At 59.8% G+C, this 27670-nt stretch overlaps 1 protein-coding gene across 5 annotated transcripts; it reads right to left on the bottom strand.

The window, feature by feature from the left end:
• Positions 1-816: 816 nt before the first annotated feature.
• Positions 817-23050, bottom strand: PADI6 (peptidyl arginine deiminase 6). 5 transcript variants are annotated; one of them, XM_045033225.1, is made up of 16 exons: positions 22867-23050; positions 21989-22175; positions 20096-20168; positions 17537-17604; positions 16961-17075; positions 15798-15923; positions 11407-11585; positions 11042-11145; positions 7781-7892; positions 6290-6397; positions 5917-6071; positions 4745-4901; positions 4497-4620; positions 3362-3432; positions 2101-2262; positions 817-1256 (listed from the first exon to the last, which is right to left on the bottom strand). In XM_045033225.1, exons 1-16 carry the CDS (start codon positions 22956-22958, stop codon positions 1011-1013), a joined length of 2079 nt encoding a protein of 692 aa, XP_044889160.1. In that variant the 5' UTR covers positions 22959-23050; the 3' UTR covers positions 817-1010.
• Between the last annotated feature and the right edge of the window lie 4620 nt (positions 23051-27670).

Here is a 27670-nt window from a genome sequence, read left to right as displayed (position 1 = left end):
ACACGTGTTCTCCTTTCCCACCACCCGTGGGAGCCTGAGCTCCCGTGGGACCCTGAGCCCTAGTGTCCCACAAGCCCTGGTTGAAAACGTGCCCCTCCGGGCCCCACGTGGGCCCCTGGCTGGCAGCCAAGTGTCCACCAGGGGGCACTGAGGGGTCAGGCAGGTCTGCGGAAGCCCCAGGCACCTCCTGGTGTGCCCAGGCTGATCCCCTGTGTCCTGAGAGCAGCACCCCCAACACACACACACGCACACACAGGCATTGCCCCCTTTCCAGTGGAGCTTCCCCTCAGCACGAGGAGGGGCAGAGTGGGAGCAGCAGTGGTTGGTAAAGTAAACGCTCCTCTGAGGTTTAATAGCATCTTTGTGCCATCAACCCAGGGGGGCTTTGGAGGCCAGGGTAGGCATTTTCTGCCTCCCGGACACTTCAGGCGTCATGAGAGGTCCCCCAGGCCTGCCCCTGCTGTAGCCTGTCCCTCAGGCCCCAGCGATCCCCGCTGAAGCCAGCTGCCCACAAGGCCCAATCCCTCCCCGCACCCCACAGCTCCTCCTGCCAGACCTGCCGAGGAGCCCTCTTCCCTTCCCCGAGCCAGGAGACGCTCACGGCTCAAGCAGGTAGATTAGCCGGTCTGAGAAAACTCCCAATGGTTTGCATCCGGCCCTGGCCCACTGCAAAGACAGGGATGGGGGAGAAGGGGCGGGGAGGAGGGAGAGGGCAGCCTTGTCCCTGCCTCCCCCCCCACCCCCAGGTGGGAGAGCCTGCCCCAGGAGTCCCTTCGCTGTTACCCCTTCCGCAAAACAAGGCAGCTGCTGCCAAAATGCATTCAGAACAGCTCGTACTTTAATGGGTTCTCAGCTCAAGACCGTTTTCTGAGGGGTTCAGGCTGGCAGTGTTGGCCATCGCTCTGGATACTGAGGGACAGGGTGAACAGGTAAGGAAGGGGTGCAGTACCTCCCAAAGAGGCAGGGGGTGAGTGGTAATGGGCCGTTCCTGCTGGGGCAGGGCTGGCACGCTAGGCCTGGGGCTCCGGTACCATCCTCCACCATTTGAAGGCAAAGGGCACCCGGCGGATGTTGGCACAGGCACAGAAGTCCCCGACTTCAGTCAGGTAGCAGTCAAAGTCATCAATGAAGGTGCACTTGAAGCCCAGGGGCTCTAGCAACTGGCAGACCTTTTTTTCCAGGCAGCAGGTACCCTTGATCTGGGGCCCAAAAGGCTTAGGGATGCCCAGATTTTTGCCCATCACCATCATCTGCAGCTGTCAGACAGGATGGACAAGGCCTGGGTAGGGTGTCAGAGCCATGGAAGAAAGCCCCACCCCCACCCCCATGCAGGGGGAAACGCAGCTGCCTCTGTGGTCAGGGCTAGACCTCCAGCAGCCCACACAGCGCACCTTGCTGTAGGCTCTGCCCCCTGCAGACATCACCAATCACCCTCCGCAAAATCCAACTCCCCTTTGCCTAACCCTCCTACGGCCCAGCCCTGTTTCAGCGAAACCGAAATCCTGGCTAGCCAAGGCCTGCCTCTGCAGACCTCCCCGGTTCCTTCCTCTGTTGTATTTCTCTTACACCGGGCGTGAAGTCTCCTTCACACTGTAGTCTTGGTGCCTCTCCTGGAACGCCCTCCCCGACCAGCTCTGGCGGTTGACTTCTGTCCACTTCTCATTTCCTCAATCGCAGCCTCTTTTCCCCAAAGACACTCCCCCCACCTTCACCCCTGCCTGCTCCCAGGAGCCTGTGTCATGCCCAGAGGGCCACACTGGTCTTGTGAAATTAAAAGCTACCCGTGTGTGACCGATGAATGCAGGGCCCGTGTCCCTGAGACTTGAGGGGGGGGGGGGACACAACTCCCTTCTTCCAAGTCTGGGGACGAGCCCAGGGCCTGGCCTATAGTCACTGCTTAGCCAGCCGCCCGGTCTGGGACCTGCGCATGTCAGGGGCGTTCCCTACCTGAGGGGGGAGAGAGGAGCTCCCACCTCCCTCCCTCTCAGGCACCACTGTCTGCCGTGCCCGTGCCTCTGGTCCAGCACCACATACGTCAGGAGACCAGCCAGAGCGAGGGGAACGGTCCCCCCTCCCCAGCCCACCCCTGACGCTCCTCACCAGGTCAGGGAAGTACGGCCTCGCGAAGAACTTCCCCGTCTGCTGGTCGGAGGGGACGTTCGTCAGCTGCTCCAGGCAGAAGAGCTGTGGGATGTCGATGATGTCCCTCTCGGCCAGGCCCAGCTCCTTCTTCACGATGTCACGGTTCAGGTTAATGCACTTCTGCGGGTCGGCAGAGGGCAGTGTGTGGGGAATTGAGGAGCCCGCGGTATTGGCCTGACTGCCGCCATCTTGTCTTCATCGCTCACCCTGTGCTGGGAGCCTTTCGTGGCCTGCCCGCCCTCTGATAACCGTGCACACGGTTCCCTTTCTGAGGGGCGGTGGGGCTCAGAGGAAAGGCCAGGATCCCACGGCTGGGCTGGGCTGGGCTGGGCTGGGCTGGGCGGGACAGCCACCGGTCCCAATTCTGTAGCATGAAAGCCAAAGGGCCCACAGTCCTGGCCAGAGTGGAGGCTCCGGGCAAGGTCAGGCGAAGAGGAGGTCCTGCCTTGGCAGGAACCCTGCTTCTTCCTCAAGGGATGTGAGCAGTTGCGCTGCCCCCGTCCTTGCGGGCACTTCCTCTCTCTGACCACCTGTTTCCCAGGCCTGGGCATAGGGTTTGTGACCTCCACCCTCAGGATAGGAGTCCCCAGGGCTGAGATGCGGTTCCCACCCTGCTGTACCAAGAGGCCTTCCCTGTTTAGCAAAGGTCGGCCCCCATCGCATGGAGGCTCGGAATACCCCTCCACTAGGAGCTGCGAGGAACCAGTGGGCAACGCTGTTGGGGCTGATCCTGTGACCTTGGGCAAGCCCGTGGCCTCCCCCAGGCCTCTGCTTCCCCCCCACCCCAGACAGTTGGATGATCTCTTCTGGGAAACTCTTCTCCCCACAGCCAGGGGTTCACACCTTGAGACCCGAGGTGCCGAGTGACCCAGAACAGCGCTCATGGGCCACTTGAAGCATGGAGAGGGCCCTCGGTCCAAATCTCTTGAATTTGGAGCTAAGTTCTTAGGGGATTCGGGGATGGGGTCTCCTTCATTTTCTGGTCAGACACGGGGCAACTTGAGTGGCAGAGAGAACAGGCCTTGGGATCAGATCCAGTCCCCCAACTCATGGCTTAGGTTTGCACCTGGCCTCTTACACCTCGCTCTCCTCAGTTGCTCGGTGATCTCCAGGATCATAGTGTCTTTCTTAAGGCTTGGGCTAGAGTAGCTGCTCAGTTAGGACCTGGTCTACCTCCCCCCGCTTTTTGGAGAGGGGCCTTCACACCCTTGGCCCGTACCTCCACATATTCGTTCTGCTTTCTCATGTTTTCATCAGCTAGAAGTTGATGGATGGTATTGGCCTCCCTCCCTGTAGGAAAAAGGAGCGGGTGGGCAGACTGTAGGCCAGGGAACGATGCCTTCAGGGACAGGCCGACCCCCCGGGCCCAGCTATCTGGGTATATCGTTGCCCCGGTGACCATGACAGATGGCCTGGCCAGTCTCCGAAGACCAATCTAAGGCCATATGTCCCGTCTGGGGACTGACATCAGGTCCATGAAAGCCCAGGGAGGGCTTTCACTGCCACCAGCTCCTCGGGCCCTGGGGAGGCAGCCGGAGCAGGTGAGCAGGTGACTTGAGCCCCCACTCACCCCTCACCCGGGGAAGCTCCATGCATCACTTGGCCTGAACAACCCATGACCTTGACCAGATTATTTACTCTGCGCCCCCACGGCTTTGTCTTTAGGAAAGGGATGCCCAGCTGAGGGAACACAAAGTCATTGCATGTGGTGTGTGATTCGTGGTTCACCCTTCCTGGATGTCACCTTCTAGAAGTGCTTTTAGGACCGTGTGATTCCTGGGCCCCATCCCAAAGGTTGATTCACCAGATCTGGGCGGGGGAGGGCAGAGCTGAAATTCTGCATTTCTAGAACGAGTCCCCCCCCCCCCCCCCTTGACACTGAAGCTGCACTTAGGGTAGCAAAGGTCTAGAGAACCTCCCAGCAACCCCCTCTCTGGGTTCCCTCAGCATTTAGAACAGAAATGCTGTGCACCAGTGACGCTAGCTCTGTCCACCGAGGTTTTCCACAGGGGTGACCAGGGGACCCCTGAACTCCCAACGCCCAGGCACCTAACTCCACATTCCCTGAGTGGATCCAGAGAGGAGTGTTGGTAGCGCCTGGTTTTGCCTCCCGCCTCCGTCCCCCAGAGCCCTCTTTGCATATACTCCAGCCACCCCTCAGCCACCTTAGGACTTCTGCCTGCCTGGTCTGTATGCCCCGAGACAGAACCAGATGTCCCGCGGTACAGGTTAGGCTTTTACGCTTTCCTGGTGTTCTTTCAAGCAGGAGGAACAGAGGAAAACCGGCCCTCTGGGAAGGACCCCTGGGAGAGAAGGAGCTGGCCTCTGCCCCAGTGCCAAGGGGTTCTTCTTACCGTTGGAGAGGAGCTGATCCTCTCTGACCTCCTCAAACAGAGTCACGTCTCCATAGCCCTCTCTCTGTTTCTCCTCAAACAGCCTGTAGCAGGCGCTGGGGCTGGCCAGGAGCAGCCGGAAGCCCTGGAAAGAGAACTAGGGTCAGATGCGAGCTAGCTTCCTCTCCAGAAGCTTCCAAGGGGCTTTAAAAGGTGGGAGGCTCCCCTCTCCACCCCCACCCCCACCCCCACCCCCACCCCCACCAGACCTTTTCGCCCTCACTCTTGTCCTGTGTGGGGATAAAGCACATGAACTCGTCTATGTGGCCGACCATCAGCCAATCCGAGAAGAGCTCCACCGGGGCCTGGACTCGCTGCGCGTAGAGGAAGTCCCGGAGGGCCTTACTCATGTCTCGGCCCTCCTTGCTGCGGGGAAGACGGAAGGAACGGCCCCTGAGCCAACGTGGTGTGGTTTAGGCCACCACCTACTCCCCTTGGGCTATGGTAGTTGCTCAGTGAGGACCTGGTCTACATACCCCCCCACCCCACTTTTGGGGGAGGGGCCTTCACACCCTCGGCCCATACCTCTACATGGTCATTCTGCTTTCTCAGGTCCTCATCAGCCATCAGGCTCCCCTTCTGCTAACTGGCTGCTCTAACCATCAGGCTCAAGTGACCGGTCCATAAACAGTGGGCTAAGAATCTCTTACTCCGGCCCCACTCAGGACCGACGCCAGAGGATTCAAGCTCGAGAAATTCTGACCCCTGGGACACAAGCATCTCCTGGATGTCGATTAACGGCCACCAAGCAGTCCACACATCTTGTGGGAGGAAGCTCCTAGAGGTCACTAGGCCAACCAAATTCAGCATCCTTCTAATTTAAACCCTGGAGTCACAAGGATGAAGTTTGTCTGCTTTTTGTACCCGGGGTCTCCTAGGACAACCAAAGGCTCAAAAATCCTTTCTGGGCAGTGTTAAGAATGTCCCCGAGCAGCTCTGGGCTGATGGCTCAGAGCCTGGAGCCTGTTTCCAATTCTGTGTCTCCCTCTCTCTCTGCCCCTCCCCCGTTCATGCTCTCTCTCTCTCTGTCCCAAAAATAAATAAATGTTGAAAAAAAAAATTAAAAAAAAAAAAAGGGGCGCCTGGGTGGCGCAGTCGGTTGAGCGTCCGACTTCAGCCAGGTCACGATCTCGCGGTCCGGGAGTTCGAGCCCCGCGTCAGGCTCTGGGCTGATGGCTCAGAGCCTGGAGCCTGTTTCCAATTCTGTGTCTCCCTCTCTCTCTGCCCCTCCCCCGTTCATGCTCTGTCTCTCTCTGTCCCAAAAATAAATAAATGTTGAAAAAAAAAAAATTAAAAAAAAAAGAATGTCCCCGAGCAGATGAGCTGCCGAGTCGTGTGGAAGTTCCCTGCCAGGAGGCCACCGCCTGGCCTCGTGCCTCACCTGGGGTAAAAGCAGCTGCCAATGAGGACCCTGCCTAGGGGGTACTCTTTCCCTCCCACCTTGACCGGTGGGGACACCATCAGGTTCCCAATGGAATCCATGCTGGCCACCCTGTGGTCCTGGGTGCACTGGATCACGTAACCGACCCCTGGGCTCTGGAAGGAGACCCAGTGGGGCAGGGGTGTTAGGAAGGACGGGCTTTAGGCCCCAGTCTTACCCCTAATCCAGACTTCCGGGTAGATTCCCACCTCCCCGCCCCTTTCCCAGGAGGCCACTTGGGACCTCCCCCTCGGCACCCCATCCATCACTTCCCGGCAGCCGCCAGGTCCGACAGGTTGGACCGAGTTCAGATCAGCCAAACTGAGCCCCACACCAGTGAGTATTTCATGGGGAAATCTTCCAGCGTGAGGGCCCGAGGGGTGTCGAGGACAAAGGAGAGCGTCTTGTGGGGAGCCTGGGTGTAACAGAAGGCCATCTCGTCCTGGAGGAGACGGGGAAAAGGAGTTGAGTTCTCCCTGCTCCCTCGGCCAACTTTCCTGTGTTATTGGCCCGCCAGTCACAATGCTTCCCGCACCCAAGCCACCTCTAAGAAGGGGCACAACGGGAACCCCTTCCACCCACCCCTGCTTGGCCCTCGACACCCAGCTCAGGCATCCCCTTCTCTGGGGCTGGCCCGGACCCGTTCTCCTACTCGGCACGTTTAAAGCCAGAGTCACCTCAGATCCCTCCTCCCACCTTCCACACCCCGTCCACGAACAAGCCTCGTTTCGTGTCGTGGGGACGGGGCAGGGTGGGGGCGGGGGAGCTCCTCTCTGGCACCCGTCAGGGGAAACCGCCACGTTCTCGTCCCCAAGTTACTGCAGTTGCCCTGCACCCAGTTCTGTTTGATTCATGCCCCTTCCTAAGACCAGTTCTGTATTTCTCAGCCAGAGGGACTTGTCAAAACCGAAATCAGAACACTTCACTCTTGATGCCCTCCCATCTCATCGTGAACTTGTTTCTACCCCTTAACCTTGGCTTTAAAAAAAGGTCCCTGGGGCGCCTGGGTGGCGCAGTCCGTTAAGCGTCCGACTTCAGCCAGGTCACGATCTCGCGGTCCGGGAGTTCGAGCCCCGCGTCAGGCTCTGGGCTGTTGGCTCGGAGCCTGGAGCCTGTTTCCGATTCTGTGTCTCCCTCTCTCTCTGCCCCTCCCCCGTTCATGCTCTGTCTCTCTCTGTCCCAACAATAAATAAAAAACATTGATAAAAAAATTTAAAAAATAAAAATAAAAATAAAAAAATAAAAAAAGGTCCCTAATATGGGATCTGGCTCTTCCCTACTTCGGACCTTGTCGCTTTGATCCAGCCCCCCCTGGCTGCCACCCCAGCCCTTCTGTTCTCCAAACCCTCCAAGTACATGTCCACGTTCGGACCTTCACATCAGCTGTGCCTCTGCCCAAAGAGCCCTGGTGTCTAATCTAGCACCTACCCCCAATCTTTGTCTGGCCAGCTCAGTTTCCTGAATTTGAAGATTTTCCCGACTGTCTAGAGACTCCCTATGGCATCATCTTCACAAGACTTAGAGAGTCCTGTGTCCTTGCTAGAGCCGGGCACGATCTGGCCCATTCTGCTTTATCCCCAGCACTCGGATCGATGCCCAGCCTAGGGTCATCACTCAGCTGCTCGTGGGGAGCAGAGCGCCGGACCTCGGGGTCCTGCCAGGTCGAGCTGGACGCTGAAGTGGGGAGCCCTGCTCTAACTGCCAACATGTGAACATGCCAGCCCCGTTAGCACCTGGGTGTTCTGTGGTCTCGAACATGTGCGTTCTCGAATGGGAAGAGAGTGGGTTGCCCGGGGGTGGGGTGGGGTGGGGGGGCGGGGTTTACCTGGAGCCACCTGCCCAGGCGATTGGGGTCCTCGTAGACAGATGCCACTTGGCTGTTACTCTTCTCACTCAGCTCCATCACTGTGTTCACAAAACCTTGGACCTGCAGCTCTCTGCCACGGGAGAGAAGCCAACCCTGGGGGAAGCCTTCAAGACTCCGTCACGGCCTCGCTGCCCCAGGGCCGGGGGTGGGGCACCTCTTTCTGGTCAGGAGAGAGGACGCCTCCGGCCACAAGGTGAGCAGAGCGGCCCTCTCCTGCCTCCTGGAGCACCAGCCGGTGCTTACCGCGCGTCTCAGCAGCACTCGGCGCATGGCGGAGTCGGGTCAGGAATTGCCAGCGTTGGTCCCTGCTCTGGTTCCCTAGGACCCTGCTTTGTCCCTGCCCTGCAGTCACACCCCGCGCGTGCCTTCGACCCCTGCCCCAGGCTCTCTCACCTCAGTCTACCCAGAGGAGGCTGGATTTTTCTCCCAAGAAGCCAAGCAGCTCAGCGCCCCCTTGGGAGGGCCAACGAGGTGGTCACATTTGTATCGTGGGTGGGGGTGGAGGTGGGGGTAGACCCTGGGGTCTTAGCGCTGTCGTGCACAGCAGCAGGCTGAAGGGACCATGATGTTCCTCGTTGGAGATACTCATTTTACAGACAGATCCTCAGGAGTTGAAGGCCAGCAAGGTCGTACTGTTGGAACTGGACCAGAGTCTCAATTCTGACACTTCCCAAGCCCAAGACTTGCTTTGTTCTTCCATGCTCCCCAAGAACCGATTTCTTAGGTCAACACAGACAAGGCTGCAGGGAGCTCAGAAGCCCGACGGGCGCCCCTGGCAAGGCCCGGAACAGTCTGCGGATGCGTGCTGGGGGGAGGAGGTGTAATCGCAGGCCGGCGGCTAAGCTGGATCACGCTGTGCCTGCATACCTCCTCCGTGGGAGAGTCCTAGGAGACCAGGCTTTCAGCAGATGCCTCTTATGTAGTGAACGTCAATCTCCAAAGACATAGTAGAAGGGTCTGGGGTCTGGGGTCTGGGGGTCTGTCATCAGCAAAATCCCTTAAGGTCTTCCTTTTTTATTCTGAAGGGCATTCCTCTGGAGAGCCCTACTCTGTGGAAGCACCCCCACCCTCACAGAAGGGCTATCTGCTATCCCCCCCTGGGCGCAGAGGAGGTAGAGATCCCCCTCGCCATGAGGTATCGCACTGGGGCACGTGTACCACCTCCAAGATCTCACTCCGGCATCCGCCAGGTTTTGCCACCTCCATTTCCGGCTCACCCTCGCCGGGACCTCTGGTCCTCAGCTGCTGTCTGAGGTTCTTGACCTTTCTCCTCGGTTGGCTTGGAGTCTAGGATCGTCGTCCTTAAACCCTCGCCCCTGTGCTTGGGGCTGACTCATGCAGCCGAACCCCACCCCCCACCCCCACCCCCAGTTAGCCCAGTTCCGTATTTCTTCTTCCCTAGAACTCCAGTCACTGAAGACAGCTGGAGCAAAGCCCCTGGTGACAACCTAACCTGGTCCTTAGCACCGGACGGCCATCCTAGGACATCCCCAGTCCCTTTGGTCTGTTCTCCCTCCTGGAGCTGCGGGCGAGCGGTCCTTGTACCAGACCTGTGGACACGTCCTGCCGGCTTGGTTCCTGGAGCTGCCTTTTCCCTCCTGGTAGACCCTTCTCTGCTGGATCGTTCCATCCGTATTGTTCTTGGTTTCCCACCTTAAAAAAAATGGCCTTCCCTTGCCCCTCCCCCCCACCCCCCTTCTTGCTTTCCCGGTTCAGACCATTTCCTTTGGAGTTTTGCTAAGTCCTCCCTTCCCGGTGTCCTTCAGTCCTTCCGCACCCACCGTTCAGGGTTTCTTGCTGCACAGCAGGTGCCCTGCATCTTGCCAAACCCGATGGCGTCTCCTCTCCTCCTCTTGGGGTTTCACCCGGTATCCCCGCCTCCCTTAACGCCTGGGTCTCCACCCTCCGGGCTTTTAATCGAGCTTCTCTTCCTTCGCGGTTGCCTTTGCTAGATTCTTGTCCGGAGCGAAGTGTTCGATCCGTCCAGAGCTCACTGCTTGCTCCTCAGCTGGGCGTGGCCAGGCCCGTGGCTTTGAACATCCTCCACCTGCCAGGCCCGCCCGGACTGGTCTCGAGCTTCCAAGACAGTCCCTTGAGCTCCAGAAGCTTAGAAACCCAACAGGTGCCTCCAGGTTCAAGTCACCAGAACCAAAGCACCCATTCCACCCCATGTCACAGCAAGGACGCCACCATTCACCTTACTGCAGACCCCAAACTCAGGGCACAGTCTCCTTTCTCTGTAGCCTGTGCATCAGCTAACCTGGTCGGGCAGGGATGGGATAGGATGGGGTGGGATGGGGTGGGATGGGGTGGGGTGGTCTACCTTCAGTGCACCCGAGTCAACCGCTGTGCTCCCACCCGCTGGCCTGAGCCACTGCTGTGTCCTATGTCCGGCCTGTGCCATTGCAGTGGCTGTACTCGTCCCTGCCTTCTGCTGGGACCCCTGGTTTTCCATATGGCCGGAGCGATCGTACACACAGGACCGTTGATGGTTTCCCATCCGTTTTACCAGCCGGGGTCCTTGGCCCCCTTCTCCCTGTCCTGGCTTCCCCGTGGTCAGGCGCGGCCCTCTGCAGGCCAATGAGCACACGAGAAGCGGGTCAGGAGACTTCCAGGCCTCAGCAGCGACAAGTGACAGCTTTGCCTGGGCTTTGTCTCTTCTGCTTTCCTAGAGGATGAAGCTCGGAAGTGCCCGGCAGGCGGGGGAAGGGGTCACCGCAAGACTGAACGGAGCTGGGGCCCCTGAGAAGCCGCGAGAACGCTGTTGCCCTCCTTCCCGTGGGCATCCAGGCGGGAGAAAGTGGACTTTAAACCACCGCATTTGGGGTCTGTCACAGCCCATGAGGCCCTGCTGCCTTGGCCGGGTCCTCTCCTACCTGCTCTCTCCCGGCCCTCCAGGTCCCCTGGCTGTCCCCGGAGCACACGCCTGTCCTTACCTCTCTACGTCCTTCACCCTGCTTGCCAACCCAGGACACCACCTGAAGTCGTGCCGCTGTCTCCCCAGGACGGGGGAGGGACTGTCACATCCACTGCTCTAGCATCATGCGCATTTAAACGGGACTTTTGGTAGGACCGGGGGGGTCCTGGGGAGAGGACTGGACAGTTCAGGCAGAAGGATCTCACTTGGCCGGGGAGAGGTCTCTAGTCCTTTTTACCCCCGTCATCACACAGACACAGATTACGGAAAGGACAGGACACAGGCACCCAAGGGCCTCTTACCTGCACAGGTAGACCTCTAGAGGCATCTGCGTGCTGGGAACGAAGACGCAAGGGGCCACCCGGAATACCACGGTGTCTCTGTATACCAGGGTCTCTGGAATGGACTGAAACATCCGACACGGTCCCGTCGGTGACCTTGTTCGGCATCCACCCTCCCCCAGCACCCCTGCAGGCCACCGGCCGCCCGGCTCAACCCGCCTCCGGCCCTCACCCGTCCCCCACTGCTTTCTCCCAAAGGCGGCAGGAAACCCGCGCCCTCCCTTGCCGAGCCTGGCCTCCCCCTGTCCCTGCCCACCTTGAGGGAGGTCTACCTTCCCCCAAAGTCCCCGGTGCGGGGGCTGCTGGTCTACACCGGGGGGACGTACCGGGTCCGGAGATTCTTGCACCAGGGAGACGGAGTAGGAAATCAGGCCCGAGAAGTCGGCAGACGGGAATTCCACAGCTTCCACGTAGAAGGTTTCCTTCAGGTGGTTCTCGAGGGGGGCAAAGGTGTAGGTGTGCTGGCCAGGCCCCAGCAGTACCTCAAAGGTGCTCGAGCTGTCTTCTGAGGAGGAGAGAAGGGACAGGCCAGCTGCTGACGTAGCCTAGTGCCGGTCTCCACATCCGACGGTCAGGGTACCGGCTCGTTCCTCTGGTCGGAGGGACAAGGCGCTCCCAGCCCCAGGAGAACGGGAGGCGGGCCGGCTTTCCTGTGCCTGCAGTTCAGGAGGTCGCAAACGAGCATTTGTTCGCGAACGAGGGCCCCCCAGACGCTGCTCTCAAAGCCCCGTCACACCTCGAGGGCTGGGGCTCAGAGGAGGACGGCTGTCTTCAAGGCACTCGGTCCAGGGTAAAGGCTCACGGGAGGTGGTTCTCCCCTTTGACCCCCGTCGGGGAAGATATCCTAAAAAAGCCTTAAAGGGGCAAAGGTGAGCCTGACAGCCTCGTCTGCAAAGTCGGACGCTGCTTAAGTAAGCGCTAGGAAGGCGTCCGTGAGAACGGCCTGTTGGCTGGCCTCCGAGGGTTTCCTGAGAAGCCAAGGAAAGTTCCCATCAGCTGTGTGGAGCCCACGTCCTCCCGGCTTCTCAGGTTGTGAAATAAAAAGCCACGCACGGAAGAGAGAGAGAGAGAGAGAGAAGTTGACCACACCCTGTGGTTGTCTCTGGTTAATTCGATCCCCGATCTGTAGGGCAGGTGCCGGCTGCCTTGGCCTCCGGTTCCAACGTGCCAGCAGAGGGCCGCTGCGGCCACTGCCATCCCCCGGGGCACAGGCATGGCTCCGGCTCACCGGCCTCTCGCTCTGGGTCACGGCACTGCCGTGGCCTGCGTAGGGGCCGTGCTCCTCCAGACACGGCCCAGCTACTGGTAGGTCTGCAAGAAAACCTTACGGGCACTGACCGCAGCCGCCGGCCCTGGGTGCTCCGGCTTCTCCTGCCGCTGGCCACTTACGGGCTGTGCCGGCCGGACAGCTCGGCTGGGAACGCTCCCGGGGACCCCTGCCTCTCTGGTCCGCCCGAAGGCTCCTTCGCTGGCCCGGAGCCAGGCCTGGAGGCGGCCAGCCTAGACAGGGTGGGTGGGACCCCCGAAGCTGCCCAGCACAGCCCTTTTGACTGGATGCGGAGGTTCACAGCTGGTGCGCTCGAGCCCCACGGGGTTCCCAACCGCACACACCGGATTGTTCCGGCCACCACGTGGCACCCGACAGCCGCCTCTGCGGGCCCGGCCCCTCCCGCTGCACCAGGGCCCTGGGCTCCCCATGGCCGCTGCACCCAAAGGGGACTCCCCACGGAGTGCTGGAGCGAGAGGGTCCACCCTAGGTGCCCGTGGACGCCCACACACCCTCCTACCCTTTGAGGCAGGTGCTGTGACCGCCACCCTCGTGAGCCGGGTGAGGAGGGAGGAAAGGTGCCTCACGACCCAGACAGGTGCCTTCCTGCCCTGTTCCCACTCCGTTCTCCGCTCCACTACCCTTGACCTCAAGCCACTCCCCCCCCCCCCCCCCCCCCAGCCCCTGCTTGGCCTCTGGCTGTCTACCCCTAGCAGGCTTCGAGAGCAGGGAGCGAACGCGTCCTTCCAGAGCGAGAGCCCCAGCACGCAGAGTCAACGCTGATCTGAGCTGTGCTTGCTCTGTCTTCCATGTACCACGGGGTCTGTTCTTCGAACCTTCCAGCCCATTTCTTCATCCCGCAAGAATCCTCGACCCGCGGAAGGACACGCTCGCAGATGAGGCCACCGGCTCCTTCCTTTCCGCGCCCGACTGCCCCCCTCAGCCTCCTCCGTGGACTATTTTAAGCACAGACTCGTCGCCACCACTATAGTGGCCATTGCTGGTCACACCCTAGACTAGCCCATCCAGCCAATCTGCTCTCTCCTTTGACCTCACTGCAAGGAGCCAAGGCTCCGTGCTGCCCCAGATGCCAATCTCCACGCTCACGGCCCGGACATCACCTCCACACAGCTCGTTGGCACCTTCCTGTCTTTTTAGCTCACCTAGACCCCAACCTCTGCAATCCTTCAACCCAGCCCCTACCCTGCCTACTGCCGATTCCTCTTTTCAACCCCCCACACGCACATTCCAGGAACCATGGCTAAACCCACTCCCTTGCACACGCCATCCGCTCCCACACCAAGACCTCAACTCTGGTTAAGCCAGATCCATCAAGCTCTCTTGGGGGCGCCTGGGTGACTCGGTCGGTTAAGCATCTGACTCTCGATTCCTGTGTCTCCCTCTCTCTCTGCCCCTCCCTCTGCTTGCACTCTTCTCGCGCTCAAAAATAAAGAGAAAAAGAAAGCTCTCTTGCATCCACGCAGCCAGAGGAGCCACCGTGCTGAAAAGACCCCCCCATCGGGAGAGGACCAAACCTCCGAGTCACCCTGGACACTACCCACTAGACACTGGTGTCCCCCTCCCGTCCAGGAGGGTTCCCGATTCTCATAGTCTCATCCTTAGATGCGCTCCCTCCCCTCCGCTGGGTCAGTGCTACCCGCACGGGTGTGCCGCGTTCTACTGTCTTCAGACATCCCCCCACCCCAGCCTCTCAGTCACTACTTCCACAAGGTCCCCTTTATGGCGGAGTCCTCGGCCGTAGACCCACGGCCTGCCCACTTTGCCGTGGCTCCTGGCCCCACGGCTCTTAGCAGATCGCGAATGACGGTCGTTTTGAAAACAGATTTTTTTTTGTACCATTGATTTGATCAGCGACACCATCAGCCATGGTGGATCATGGCCCCCACGCAAGGCTTCCTTCCCTTGGTTTCTAGAACTTCAGCTCTGGCTGTTGATTTACTCCAGAAGTTCCTCCTCGGACTCCTTTGCTCTAGCTTATAGAGAGCCATGGTTCTCCACTGGAGCCTGCTGCAGAATCCCCTAAGGGTTTGTGAAAACGCCGCATGCTGGGTACCCCTGCCCGGTAGGTTTTAAATGCATTTTTTAAAAACTGAGCTCCGCTCCCAGGGTGGGGCTCAGACTCGCAACCCCGCAATCACGAGTCACACGCTCCACTGACTGAGCCAGCCTCGCGCCCGGTTCCCCTGGATTCGTGAATGCTTTAAAAACAAAACAAAACGCCTTCATCTCTCCCCCCGACCTGGGGCTCCAACGCCTGACCACAAGATCGAGGGTCCTATGCTCTACCAACCTGGCCAGCCAGGCGTCCTTCGACAACCAAACAGAAACTTCAGTAAGACCCTGACAGCCTGACACAGAGGATGGAATCCGTCTCCTCGGGCTAGACAGATCACTGCCTCCGTCCTCCACACGCGGCGGGCAGCCCCGGGCAGAGCAGTCCTCATGGCCCAAACCAGGCTTACACCCACGGGTCTACGGCTCACTCCCAGCCCACGTGGGGAAGGACCGCGTACAACCGACGTGGGCGGCCTTTCCTGGCCAGTCCCACGCCACTTCCAAGTTCAGCTGCGGTCTACAGAAGAGACGGAGCAGAAGACCGAGCCAGGGCCCCTGCGCGCAGGGGAGGAAGCCGCCGAGACCTGCTCTCCAGAGCCGGACGCCGAGGGATGGACGTGGTACGGAGAGCAGAGGCCTGCCCGGTCGCCCAGCCGAGCGAAACTTGGCTTTAAGAGAAGGAAACACACTGGAACAGGCCTCCAGAAGCATCGTTAAACCTCAGCTTGAGGAAGCTGGAGGCATGGAATGCCAAACCGGTGTAGGTAGACCAGAAGACTGGTTTGTTCTAGGAGGTCCTGCTGGAGGTGGACGCGTCCCCTTTCTAAGCAACAGCCTGTGTGCCTTTACCTATAGGACAGGGATGTGCCACCCGCCTTCCAGGCTGCAAGGGCTCTGGCTGGGCGGGGTGGGGCGTGGTGCCTGGGGCAAACATGCTAGCACATGCTACTCCGCTCCTTGGGCTCTGAGTTCTGGAAACTTCATACGGTGGGCTCTTGGAAGAGGAGGGAAGACAGACTTTTCTGGAAGAAGTAGCTGGGGGATGAGCTTATCTGATCTGAGGATGTGGGGCCAGTACGCATTGCTCCCCTCCAGCTGTGGAAACCCCATGGGGTGGGCACTATCGTCACCCCTACTGGGGAAAGGTGGCTTGGGGGCCACGTGGGTGACTCACCCACGTGTACAGACTTAGTCTCTGGAAGTGGCAGCCAGAGAGTCCCCGGGACACACGTGTGGCCACACCAGGCCCCGACCAGCAGCCCTAGGTCCCAGCAGCCCTAGGTTCCAGCAGGCCTGCTGGGAGCGACGTGGCCGCGGCTGCCCCCGGCACGATGGAAACATGGGCGAAGCCAGAGCTGATGCCAGAACACTCACTTTGGGGCCGGTAGACTCTTGCCTTCTCTGCCTCTTCCTTGGAGGTGTGGAGAATCAGCCGGTATTTCTTTAAAGTGCAGCTGGGCCCTTGAACATTCAGGGTCATCTGGGACAGACTCTTGATCTCTGGGCAAAAGACAAGGTAAAAGGTGGAGGGGCCTCTGCAGGCCAGCGCTCCAGAGGTGGAGGGAGGTGCGGTAAGGCCCACGGTTGGGGCTTGTGGATCGGAGCGCTGGGGACCTCGGGGCTCCCGCTCTGGCCCGGCCCTGCCGTAGGTCTCGGCTACTTGCTCCCCGCGTGGCCACAGGCAACCGGCCAGCCTCGGGGTCCGCTTTGAGTTAGGACAGCACTCACCCCACGCGGTTGGGGGGAGTGCACGGCCCCCGCAAACACCAAAAATAGGGCCTGGCAGGGCCAGTTCCGTGTGGGTTCCCCTCCAGCCTTGGTGAGAACCAGGGCACCCCTTTATACTGCCAAGACCTAGAACGTTGGCCCCGACCTCAGGTGAGGACCAGATCCAAGACTGCTTTTGCCTAAGGCAGGCAGGCAGGGATCCTGCCCCAGGTCACGAGAGGGTTTTTAGGGAGATGCTCGCATACCCCTCGTGTGTGTTCACTTAGACTCAACTACTTCGTGAAGCCAGCTGTATCACCCCCATTTTACAGATAGGGAGAATGAGACCAGGGAAGTTAACACGCTCCAGTCTGTGGCCAGGAAATAGCAGTTTGTTATCCAGGATCAGGACCCACGGGGCCAGGTGGCCTCTTTCTTCCTCGCTACAAACTTCAAGCCTCTGACAAGTCGAGACTTTAGGCGCAGGGCGTCTGGGTGGCTCAGTTAAGCATCCTGATGGGCTCAGGTCGCGATCTCCTGGTTCGTGAGTTCAAGCCCCGTGTCGGGCTCTACGTGGATGTCTCAGGGCCCGGAGCCTGTTACAGATTCTGGGTCTCCCTCTCTCTCTCTCCGCCCCTTCCCTGCTTGTGCCCTCGCTCTCAAGAATAAACATTAAAAGAGAGACAGACAGACACGGTTTAGGCTCAGAGGGGGACCTCAACCTAGGATCTGCGTTTGCTGAGGGCGGTGGCAATGAAACCCCAGGGAAAGCTGGGTGCCATGAAGCAAAGGCGGCAGGGGTCCCAGGACAGCAAGAGGCCAGTTCTTACCCTCAGGAAAGAACACCTTCGTGGTCTTCTTGTCCATGCTCTGGCCCTTGTCGGTAGGGCTGCAGTTCACAAGCAGGATGGCGCCCCAGCCGCTGGGTCCCCAGACCCAGTTTTTCTGCAAACGTAACAGGAATGCTGATTCAGGAGGAAGCCGGGTAAATCCTGCTTCCCAGACACGCCCCCACACATCAGGAGCAGAGCCAAGACTTTCTCCAGGGGGACAGGGACCTCTTTGCCAACGCAAGTGCCTAATAGGAGAGGGTGAGGTCAGGGGAGCGAGTCGAGAGGGAGGGACGAAGCTGGATGTGGGTCACAGCTCCCCTCCTGGTCTCAGTGCCGGGGGAGCAGGGATACAGGCAAACGAGAGGAGACCCGTCCCGTGCAGAGGGGCCGGTCCCAGGTAACCGCACAACCAGGCTAGGATGGGGGGCCAGCGTCCCCAGACGTTTTCGTTTTGGGGGCAGAGCTAGAAATGGACAGGATCGGCTCTGACTGTATTGCAGGAACGGGACTTCAGAGGCGTTAGGAAATCCAGAGAGAGTCTATGGGCCCACGCCCTTCCCCGGGCAGCCTCACCTTAGCCTGCTTGTCACTGGCCACCTCGACTTGCCCGCTGCGGTAGATGTCCACGTCTAGGGAGACCACTGAAACGAGAGGGAAATTCACCACCACCCCCTAGACCTGCCGGATGGAGCCTCGAGGCGGTAGGTGATCCCAGCGCTGCCCGAAGCTGGGGCCAGGGGTCAGGGATGCCCCACCTCCCGGGCATGCTGCCAGCTTCGAAGAAGAAAGCTCCTCAGAGGCCGACCGCCTCCCGTGAGCAAGGCTGGAGAGGACCGGTATCTGGGCGTCTCCTCCAACCTCCCGGCAACCCCCAGAACGATTCCACCGTGGTCCTGATGCGATCTCGCGCCACTTGGCCTCTACCCAGGTGACGCCTACCTAGAGGGCCCGCTCTCCAGCCTTCTGGAAAGCTCTTGGCACTCTCAGACTCAGGAAAGGCTCCATAGGTGGCGATTCCAAGCCTCCTAGAACTTCAAGATCCAGGCTCTGCCCAAAGATCACCACCGAGGCTCGTACAGTTTCTACATTCTCCACCTTGTACGCCTCCCGCCACACACTGGCCACCGTGTGCCTTTACCCTGGCTGTTTTTATTCATAGCTCCCATCTGATGTGCTAGGTCCCGACCGGAACGTCAGGGCCACGAAAACAGACCACGATGGCCGCAGACACTTAGCGCCTGGTATGGATGCTCAGGGACCAGATACTAAGAACCTCGTCATCTTCAGTCTTAGGGAAGAGTGTGTGAGCGTGCGCGCCCACACCCCCGCCCCCGGCAAGGGGTGAAGACGGAAGTAAAATGCACATCCTGCCCGATGGCAGAAACGCCATAGGAAACAGGGGAGCAGGTGGAGGGATAGGTTTTAGTTTTAGGTCATCCGAGGAGTCTCCCAAATTGAAACGTGAACAGAGGCCTGAAGGAGGCATAAAAGTGATCAGTGTCCATATTTAGGGAAAAGCAATTAGAAGAGGAAGTGCCAAGCGGCAAGGTCAAAAGTCAAGCGGCCAGGGTGCTCTGGGCACCCACAAAACCTGGGTGGCAGGGAGGCCAGCTCTGACCCGGGTACACAGAAGCAACAGAAGGCTTTGATCCACGGAGACCTTATCAGATAGCCTTCTGGAGATGCACCGCTCTGGGGGCCAGGTCAGGGGTGGACCTGTAGAATGGGAAGGATGAGGCAGGGAACCCACGCAGGGAACCCACGCAGGGACCCAAGCAAGAGGAGGGTGGCTTGGACCAGCCAACAACATCCAAGTGGCCTGTGGCCGGATTCCAGCCAGCTTTGAGGAAAAGGCAGCAAGGTACGGGGATTGACGTGGGCAGAGGGGAGAAGGAAGGGGTACATCCAGGGTTGGGGCCTGACCAGCTAGAAGCACGGACCATGGTCCACGGTGATGGGAAGACCATTAGCAAGGTAGGCACTGGAGGGAGAGAGAACGAGTAGAGCCAGTTCCATTTGGGATAGATTAAGTTGGAGACCTTGGTTAGACAGGAAGGAACACTGGGTCAGCAGATACAGGGGTCAAGTTGGCGGGAGATGCCTGGCCGGAAGAGTTTGAGGTTGGGGGGGGGGGGGGGGAGTCCTGACCGCAGAGCCACGTGACCCGCTGCCTGAGCCTGAGGCACTCCCGCCAGGCTGGGGTGGGCGGCTGGGTGATAAAGGATGCAGCAAACAGGACCCGAGAAGGAACAGCCGGCTGGATAGGAAGGAAACAGAGGGCAGGGTCCCCGAAAAGGTTTCAAGTACAAAGTGTCAAAGGGTAACCGGTTGTATTAAGGCTGCTGTCAGGTCAAGGCAGGGGAAGACAGAGCAGACTATTGGGCTTAGTGAAGCAGAGGTCGTTCAGGTCCTTCCTAAGGGCAGTGGGGGGTCAGACTTGACAAAGACAGACAGGGGGTGCAGAGTTAGGAGTCCTTAAGGAGAATAGGCATCACAGCCTGCTCCCATTAAATGAATGGATGGGATGGGCGGGGCGCCTGGGTGGCTCAGTCGGTTAAGCATCCGACTTCAGCTCAGGTCATGACCTTGAGGTTCAGGAGTTCGAGCCCCACGTCAGGCTCTGTGCCGACAGCTCAGAGCCTGGAGCCTGCTTTGGATTCTGGGTCTCCCTCTTTCTTTGCCCCTCCCCTGCTGGTGCTCAGTCTCTCCCTCTCTCTCAAAAATATTTAAAAAAAAAAAAAGGGGGGGTAGCATAGCTTGTTCTGGAATGATCCAGAAGAGTGGAGAAAGGGGAGTGGCTTCCTATGGCAGCAAGTTGCTGAAGGAAGGTTCTGAGTGAGAGGGGGAAGGATCGAATGTGAGCATTAACCAATCACCAGACCTACCACCAGTGGTACTCGGGGAGGCGGGAGGTGGGAGGCGGGAGGCAGGTGCCGGCCACGAGTAGGTATGGAAAACGAGGAAGCCCGGGGAAACTCCCAGGTCTGCTCTCCAAGAACGAGGTCAGCAGTGACTGAGCTCTGAGGGACCGTGCGAACACGCATGTCGAGTGAACCCCTCCAGGACCCACAGGAGACACCTTGTTGCCGGGAGAGCCCCTCTGCTCCCTGTCTGGGGTGGGAACATACTCACCAATGCCAGTGAGGCAGAGCACAGCCGTGGCCACTGGGACTTCCTCATCAGGCAGATAGTAGGAGACCAGAACCTGTGGAGACAGCAGCCAGAACCCACGGGAGGGGAGGGGACAGGAGCAGGACTTCGGCTAAGTACCCAAGTCCAGCCACTCGACTTTGGTCTCCTCTTACAGCTTCTGACATCTGGGAGCTGGGGCAGGGTCACAGTCCCGTCTAAAACCTGCCACGACCCCACCAGGCACTTCCACACGGCAGCCCCACCACACCCCATGCAGGTGGGCTCTACCCCAAGGTCAGAGAGACCAAGGCACTCGGCCCTACACCGCTCCACTAGGAAGGGGCAGCACAAGGTTGAAGTTCCAGGCCGCCTGGCTCCAGAGGTCAAGATTTAGAAGATACTCCCCATCCTCCCCACTTTCCACCCGCATGCCTAGTAGCAGTGGGCCAGCATCCCCCAACCGTCAAACTACTCACTCAAAAGGAAGCAGGACACCCAGGGTGGGGACTGGAATCGGAACTCGGTCTTTCCCACGTCCTGCACCAGACTGTTTCCGGGGGGGCCTTTCTACTTTAGACAAAGACCTGCCCTTTGGCCACCGGTGGCCTGGACCACAGAGCTTCGTGACAAACCAGAGAACGAACCAGTAGCTGGGGCCATGCTTTCGTGCCTGTGACCCATCACCTGTTCCCAAGTGGAAATTTAGGTCCTCCAAGGTCTAGCGTCTCCCCAGTGGGCCACTCCTGATGGTTCTGGAGGCTGAGTCCCGGGCAGAGAACGCTGCTCAGGTCCTCCGGGCTCAGCCAGGATAGATCGCGGTCCTGGAGGTCACCTGTGAGCCACGCTGCGCTCCAGCATGCCACCTGCTTCCTAGGGAGTCGCCAGCCCTGGGCACAGAGCACGGAAGCGGGTGTGTACCACCCTCCTGTCATCTGTCAATTACCAGCGGACCACTCCAGCAGGTTCTGCTGGCCGAGCGCCCTAGTCCTGAGCGGGCCTCACCTGTGTTCTCACCCTCACCTCACATTGGAGTCACCTGGAGGGAACTGTGACCCACAGAGGCCAGGGGCTCGCCCCCAGAGGCTGACTTAATTGGCAGGGGGTGTGGTCTGGGTGGGGTTTCCAATCACCCTGCAGTGCCATCAGCTGCCGTCCCAGAACCACGGCCAGTGCCAAATCCGTGAGGAGCCTGCCCTATAAGGAACTGATTCCCCGCCCCCCCCCCACCACCCCGCCAACACCACCGGGGCATTAGGGAGACAGCACGCCCAGGAGAAAGAGCACGGTCTTGGGCTCACAGTCTAGATCTGCCCCACTCGGGTTCTGTCAAGTAGGTCGAGAGCAGTCCTTCTGTGCCTCAGTTTCCTCGTGTGGAAGGGGGGGCAGGCCGACCTCTCGAAACGTGATTCAAGATACCCATTACACATCATGCACTTAACACACATTAGCTCTTACGTTCCACTAAGATCTGCACGCCCAGAAGAGCAGCCTTAGCCAGAAAGCCCATCTGAGTTTTGCTGCTAGAACCTTTGAGCCGGACTTTCAAAGCAGCTAGCTGGGAAGCTAGCCGGGTGTCTGGTCAGGAGCACACAGGGTGGAGACAGACGTGCTTGAGCTTGAATCCCGGTTCTGCGGGTCACTGGCTTGGGCAGGGTGCTTCCTCACACCCAGTGAGTCTGTTTGCCTGTCTGTATAATGGGGTCACCGAGGGCCCACCTCGCAGGTTTGGCACAGGCATCGAATGTCATGCCGAACACCTGCACTGCGTTTGTCACGGACTCCGGGCCCAGGAAACACCAGCTTTCAGGAGGGAGACCCCCGGGGGGAGGGGGGGCTGTGTCAGCTCCCTCCCCTGGGAGATTCCCCTCCCCCGCCTCCCGCCCCCAGACTTACCTTGTCACCATCGGGGGCAGAGCTGGGGGAGACCATATTCACCAGGACATCCATGGGATCAGACAGAGGCCACCGGGTCGTGGCCATCTCCTCCTTGGTCATTAACGGGGACGTGTTGTGGATGTCAACCAAGACCCCCGGAGAGCCACTGATGGTAAATGACTTGCATTTCTCCGGGGCACACCTGCTGGGCCCGACCAGGAGACAGACTCTAGGGCATAAGAACCTCAGGGGACGGCCCCTCACCCTCTCTCTCCTTAGGGCACCTTTGTGGTCCTCACACAACTTCAGCCCCACTCCCAACACCCCCCACTGCAAGGAGCCCTGTTCTCCCTCCCACGGAGGCTCTAGCCTGGATCGCACCCTCCCACCGAGGCTCCAGAAGTTACCAAAGCTGCATCTTATTTATAAACCCATGGAGGGAGGAGCGGCTTAAGCTGGAAGGGATCCCTACAGGGGAAGAAACATGACCTAGTCCTGGGGATGGGGGGGAGGCCACCCCTAACTAAGTCACCCCCCCAACTAAGGCTCCAGTTCACAGGAGCCCCCCTCACTCAATCCTTATGGCCTCCTGGAGAGCCAGCCCCACCCCTGTTTCACAGGCAAGAGGACAGAAGAGGCAAGGTGCTTGTTTCGCTAAGGTCCCACAGCCCACACGGGGCAGACGCAGGAATGGGGTCAGAACCCCGCAGCGTCAGGACCGGGGGGTCCTTCGACACCCACACCTGGCTCCCTGAGATGAGGCAGGACCCGAAGACGCAGGGAAGGGAGGTGACCCCCGACCCCCACGCAGCCTAGGGCCAACCCCAGCGCGGGACGGGGCGGGGGGCAGGCACCAGCCTCCCTGCTCAGACCCACCCCCGGAGCCAGCTCCTCACCCACTGAGATCCAAGCAGATGTCCACACCCAGCACGCAGAGGGCATGGACGGGGCCGTCCAGGGACAGGTGGACGAGGCTCTGGAAGGACATGCCAAAGGCCTCCAAGGTGGACGCCTGTTCGACAACCCTCCCTCAGCACAGCGGCCTCAGATAACCCCGATCTCTCCCTCCACCCCCTGCCCTCCCCTCTTAAGGGCTCAGGGCCTCTCCGGCCCACCCCCCCCACCCCTGCCTTGTTAAGGCTTCAGCAGCTGCCCAGGTGTGACTGATTTGCTCCACTGGGACTTGCCGATGGGGGGTGGGGGTGGGGGTGGGGTGGGAGAGTCTGAGCCCCGTCGTCACTAATCCATCAGGCAGCCAGTTCCCACAGATCCAGGGCATCTGCGGCTGGCTGCTCAGGTCTCTGGCCTTCAGCTGGGAGCAAGGTGGGGGGGGGGGGCGCTGGGAGGCTGGCGTGGGGTGTGGGAGGGGGAGTGGGCAGGATGGCAGCGTGTGGCGACATCGCCTGGCTCTGGGGCCTCTCGGGTGTATGTCTGTCCTGGCAAACGAGGAGCAGAGCCCGGCCAAGCGCTGGACCAGCGTTTCCCAGGCCACACGCTGGTTGCAAAAATGATCGGGAGGCTCGTTAACGTTCTAGATGCCTGGGCCCGGCAGGTCTGGGGTGCGGCCCATCCCCAGGTGGCGAGGGGGCGGCGGCGGCAGGGTGGGGGGCAGCGCTCCTTGTCCACAGCGGTGTCAGCCGCTCCCGGAGGGAACACAGCGAGGGCCCGGATGGCACGCGCGAGTGGAGGGGCCCCTGCGGAGCCCAGGTCGCCAGCCGCTCCCCGTCTTCCCTGAGCTCACTGCGCAAAGAGCTCCTCCCCCGGCCCAAGGGAGTCACCAGCTGACTTGAAAGCTGTGTGTTCGTTCCACATTTGACGTTTCGTGTTACGAGTTATTCTTTTTTTTTTTTAAATTTTTTTTTTAACATTTATTTTTGAGACAGAGAGAGACAGAGCATGAACAGGGGAGGGTCAGAGAGAAGGAGACACAGAATCTGAAACAGGCTCCGGGCTCTGAGCTGTCAGCACAGAGCCCAACGCAGGGCTTGAACTCATGGACCGCGAGATCGTGACCTGAGCCGAAGTCGGACGCTCCACCGACTGAGCCACCCAGGTGCCCCTGTTACGGGTTATTCTTGAACAGCTACCTCGTTCACACGGGCCCGAGTTCAAAGAGGCTTGCAACAGAGGGTGCCTCCTGCGCGGGACCAAGCGCACACGTGTCCGTATCCTCCCCCTCCCTCTTATTTTTATGTAAGCGGCAGTGGGTGCTCCGCAGGGTCCGTATCCCGCTGTTTGCACTGGATGTTGTAACTCGGAGGGAAGCACTTCCGAGCAGCACGTGAAAAGTATCCTTACCCTTGCTCGTGGCTCCGTAGTACTCCGAGCAGGGCCACACCGTTCTCTGCAGACGTATTTGGGTTCGGGCTTTTGCCCTGACGCACAACGCTGTGATGCGTGACCCGTGCGTCACAGCCCAGGGGGCGCAGGCTGGGTCCTGAGTGGAGACTGCTCGGTCAGCCAGGCTTGTTAGATTCAGGACCGAGAAGGAGAAACCTCCCTCTTTGGAAGCCGGAAGCTTGCAGCGTAGCTATCAGGGGTGGCTTTGTTTAGGGGGCTCTCGGAGGCAGCGGGTGGGCCAGGAAGACCCCCCAAGGCCCTTCTGGTTGGGCTGAAAGCGGCAAAGTTAAACAGGCAGGGTGTGCGCGGCCCGTGTATGCACTCACCCACACCCACGTACCTCCCCGCCCATCTGCTCACACACACGTTGGCTGGGAGGGGGGCTGGAGGGAGGGGATGGTCGGACGAGGGAGGGGTCGCTGAGGGCTGGGCTCTGGGTTCTGGAGCCAGACAGCCTGGGAGCTCTGCCCTCCTTGCTGCCCCAGGGTAGCCCAGCCTTGTGCGGGGGTTCTGAGCACCGAGAGGACGAGCGCTCCCGGCCTGGAGGATGGAGACCCCTCTGGGCATGGAAGGGACTCGGAGAGATCTAGAGTGGACCCTGTTTCCTCTCCAGGGGCTCCCTGTTCACCACTGAATCTCCAGCACCCGCAGAAGCGTCCTGGACATAGTACGTGCTCAATAAATTCTTGTGATGTGCACGACTGCATGACCCCTGCGGCCCTCGAGAAGATAACTGAGTGGGCTTCTGACCAAACCGAGCCTAGTTTACCTGGACTCTCACGGCTCCCTACACGCTTGCTCAGTGTAGACGGTCCCCCTTGGCTTCTCAGTGAGGCTCCCTCATCACTCAGGTATCCGGGTCCCGTGGTCACTTTAGGTCACTGTGACGGATGCCATGATACCACGTGACCCCTTCAGGACGCAGGCGCTCATTCCCCCGGCTGCTCTAGGTGTCGGCTGCCAGCTGCTCACAGCAGCCCCCACCCCCGAAATCGTCCACGCCAGGTCCCAAGGCCGTGTCCCCTCTCTGGGGGGAGCTTCCTCCAATGGGAGGGGGGACAAAGGGCAGGCTGCTTGTCTTAATTCAGGCCAACCCCGAGGGCCTATCCCAGCCCCAGAGCATCTCGTGTTTTACCCCCAATCTTTGTGGCCACCACATCCCTGTGCATTGGCTCCTGCTGCCCCCGCCCCCTCCCTCCCCTGTCCCCTGTGGTTCCTGAGGGCACCCCTTCCCGGTCCCCATCCACCACCTGCGGGCACATCTCCCTCTCCGAATCCGTTTCCGGAAACCAGACGTAAAACCGGGCCCCGGACGATTTCAACGCAGAAGTTCAAAAGCCGAACCCCACACAAAAGGAAGCCCTCCGCCGTGGTTTTACAAGATGAAATCTGCCCCCACAAAGAAGAAATGATAATCACGTGGCGTGATGGAGGCCCTGGCTGACACCACGGTGGTGATCGTTCTGCTGTATATATCAAATCAACACGTTGCACACCTTAGCCTTACACAAAGTTACGTGTCCGTTAGCTCTCAATTTTTCCAAAGCTAAGTCTTGTCCCTTTCCCGTCAGGGTTTAACGCAGGCGCAGAGCTGCAAGCCTCTTCCACCTGCCGCATCCGGAAACAGCGGTTCCTAACCTGCGGGAGGTTAACACGGCCCCCAAAAGATGTCGGAGTCTGTGAGACTTTGAGATGGGGAGACTGTTCCTGGCTCTTCTGGGAGGACCCCAAATGCAATGACAAGTAAGAGAGAGGCAGGGGGAGATTCGATGCACGCACAAAAGAAGGCAGGCTGACCACGGGCAGGGACCAGAAGCATGCCAGAGGCCACCAGGAGCCAGACAAGGCACTGACTCCTCCCAGAGCCCCCGGAGGGGACACGGCCCTGCCCACCCCTTGATTTCAGCCCGGTGAAACTGATTTTCGACCCCGGCCTCCAGAACCGTGAGGATAAATTTCTGTGGTCTTAAGACGCCCAGTTTGTGGTAATCGGTTACAGCAGCCGCAGGAAAGTAGCTGGGGGAGGGAGGGGAGACGGCCCGAAAGTTCTGGCTTCCCGGGTACTGTCCTAGGACGGCTCCGTGCTCTGTGGGGCCGGCAGGACTCCCAGCCGGTGCCTTCTCTCACGTGGGCTTCCCTGGTCCTTCGCAGAGGTTCTCACCCCCCAAGGGTGGCCGGGGGACGCTCCCCTGCACCTGTCTTGGTGCCAAGGTCTGCTTCAGCCACCTGCTTGTCCCTCGGTCCTTCTGCAGCCCCAGCAATGCAGCCAAACATTTCCCTTCCATCTGCTGAGGTGGGTGGCAGCTCCAGGCTGCTCTAAGGTTTGGGGACAACCTCATACGGTACTCCCCCTTGTGCACGGTCCTCTTTCTGGTCCACAGAAAACACGTGCATTTTTGCCCCAGCCATTCCGGAGGGGAAGCAGCTGACTCTTGTCAGAGGAGCACATTTTGACCCGGGTTTTTTGGGGGTCCCTTTCCGCATAGTCTGAGGGAAGAGGCTTTGGACGCCCTCCTCTTCCACCGTCACACGTCCGCCACGAGCACATGAAAACTCTGGCGTTTTCTTAGTATCTCGGACGCTAAGGAGCCAAGATCTGGCCTTAATTTTTATTTATTTTATTATTATTTTTAAGCTCATTCATTTATTTTTGAGAGACAGAGAGTTGGGGAAGGGCAGAGCGGAAGGGAGAGAGAGAGAACCCCAAACAGGCCCTGTGCTGTCAGCTCAGAGCCCGATGCGAGGCTCGAACTCCTGAACCGCGAGACGACGGCCCCGCAGGGCACAGCGGAAGGAAGCAAGCCACTGCCTTGGAAGGCGGCCACGCCCAGGGGGCCAAAATGTCCCTAAGAGCTCTCTCGATGCCACACTGCAGGGGATCAGAGTATCTGGCCGGGAGCTTTGGAAGGAAAGGATGGGGGGGGGGATGGGCTCAGGGCACAGGATGGGGTGGGGGGATGGGCTCAGGGCACAGGATGGGGTGGGGGGGATGGGCTCAGGGCACAGGATGGGGGGGATGGGCTCAGGGCACAGGATGGGGGGGGATGGGCTCAGGGCACAGGATGGGGGGGATGGGCTCAGGGCACAGGATGGGGTGGGGGGATGGGCTCAGGGCACAGGATGGGGTGGGGGGATGGGCTCAGGGCACAGGATGGGGTGGGGGGATGGGCTCAGGGCACAGGATGGGGGGGATGGGCTCAGGGCACAGGATGGGGTGGGGGGATGGGCTCAGGGCACAGGATGGGGTGGGGGGGATGGGCTCAGGGCACAGGATGGGGTTGGGGGATGGGCTCAGGGCACAGGATGGGGTGGGGGGATGGGCTCAGGGCACAGGATGGGGTGGGGGGATGGGCTCAGGGC

This window comes from Felis catus, chromosome C1 (genome assembly GCF_018350175.1).
Source record: "Felis catus isolate Fca126 chromosome C1, F.catus_Fca126_mat1.0, whole genome shotgun sequence".
Classification (NCBI taxonomy): Eukaryota; Metazoa; Chordata; class Mammalia; order Carnivora; family Felidae; genus Felis; species Felis catus.
Note: the sequence above shows the minus strand (reverse complement) of the source record. Positions and strands in the feature narration are given on the sequence as shown.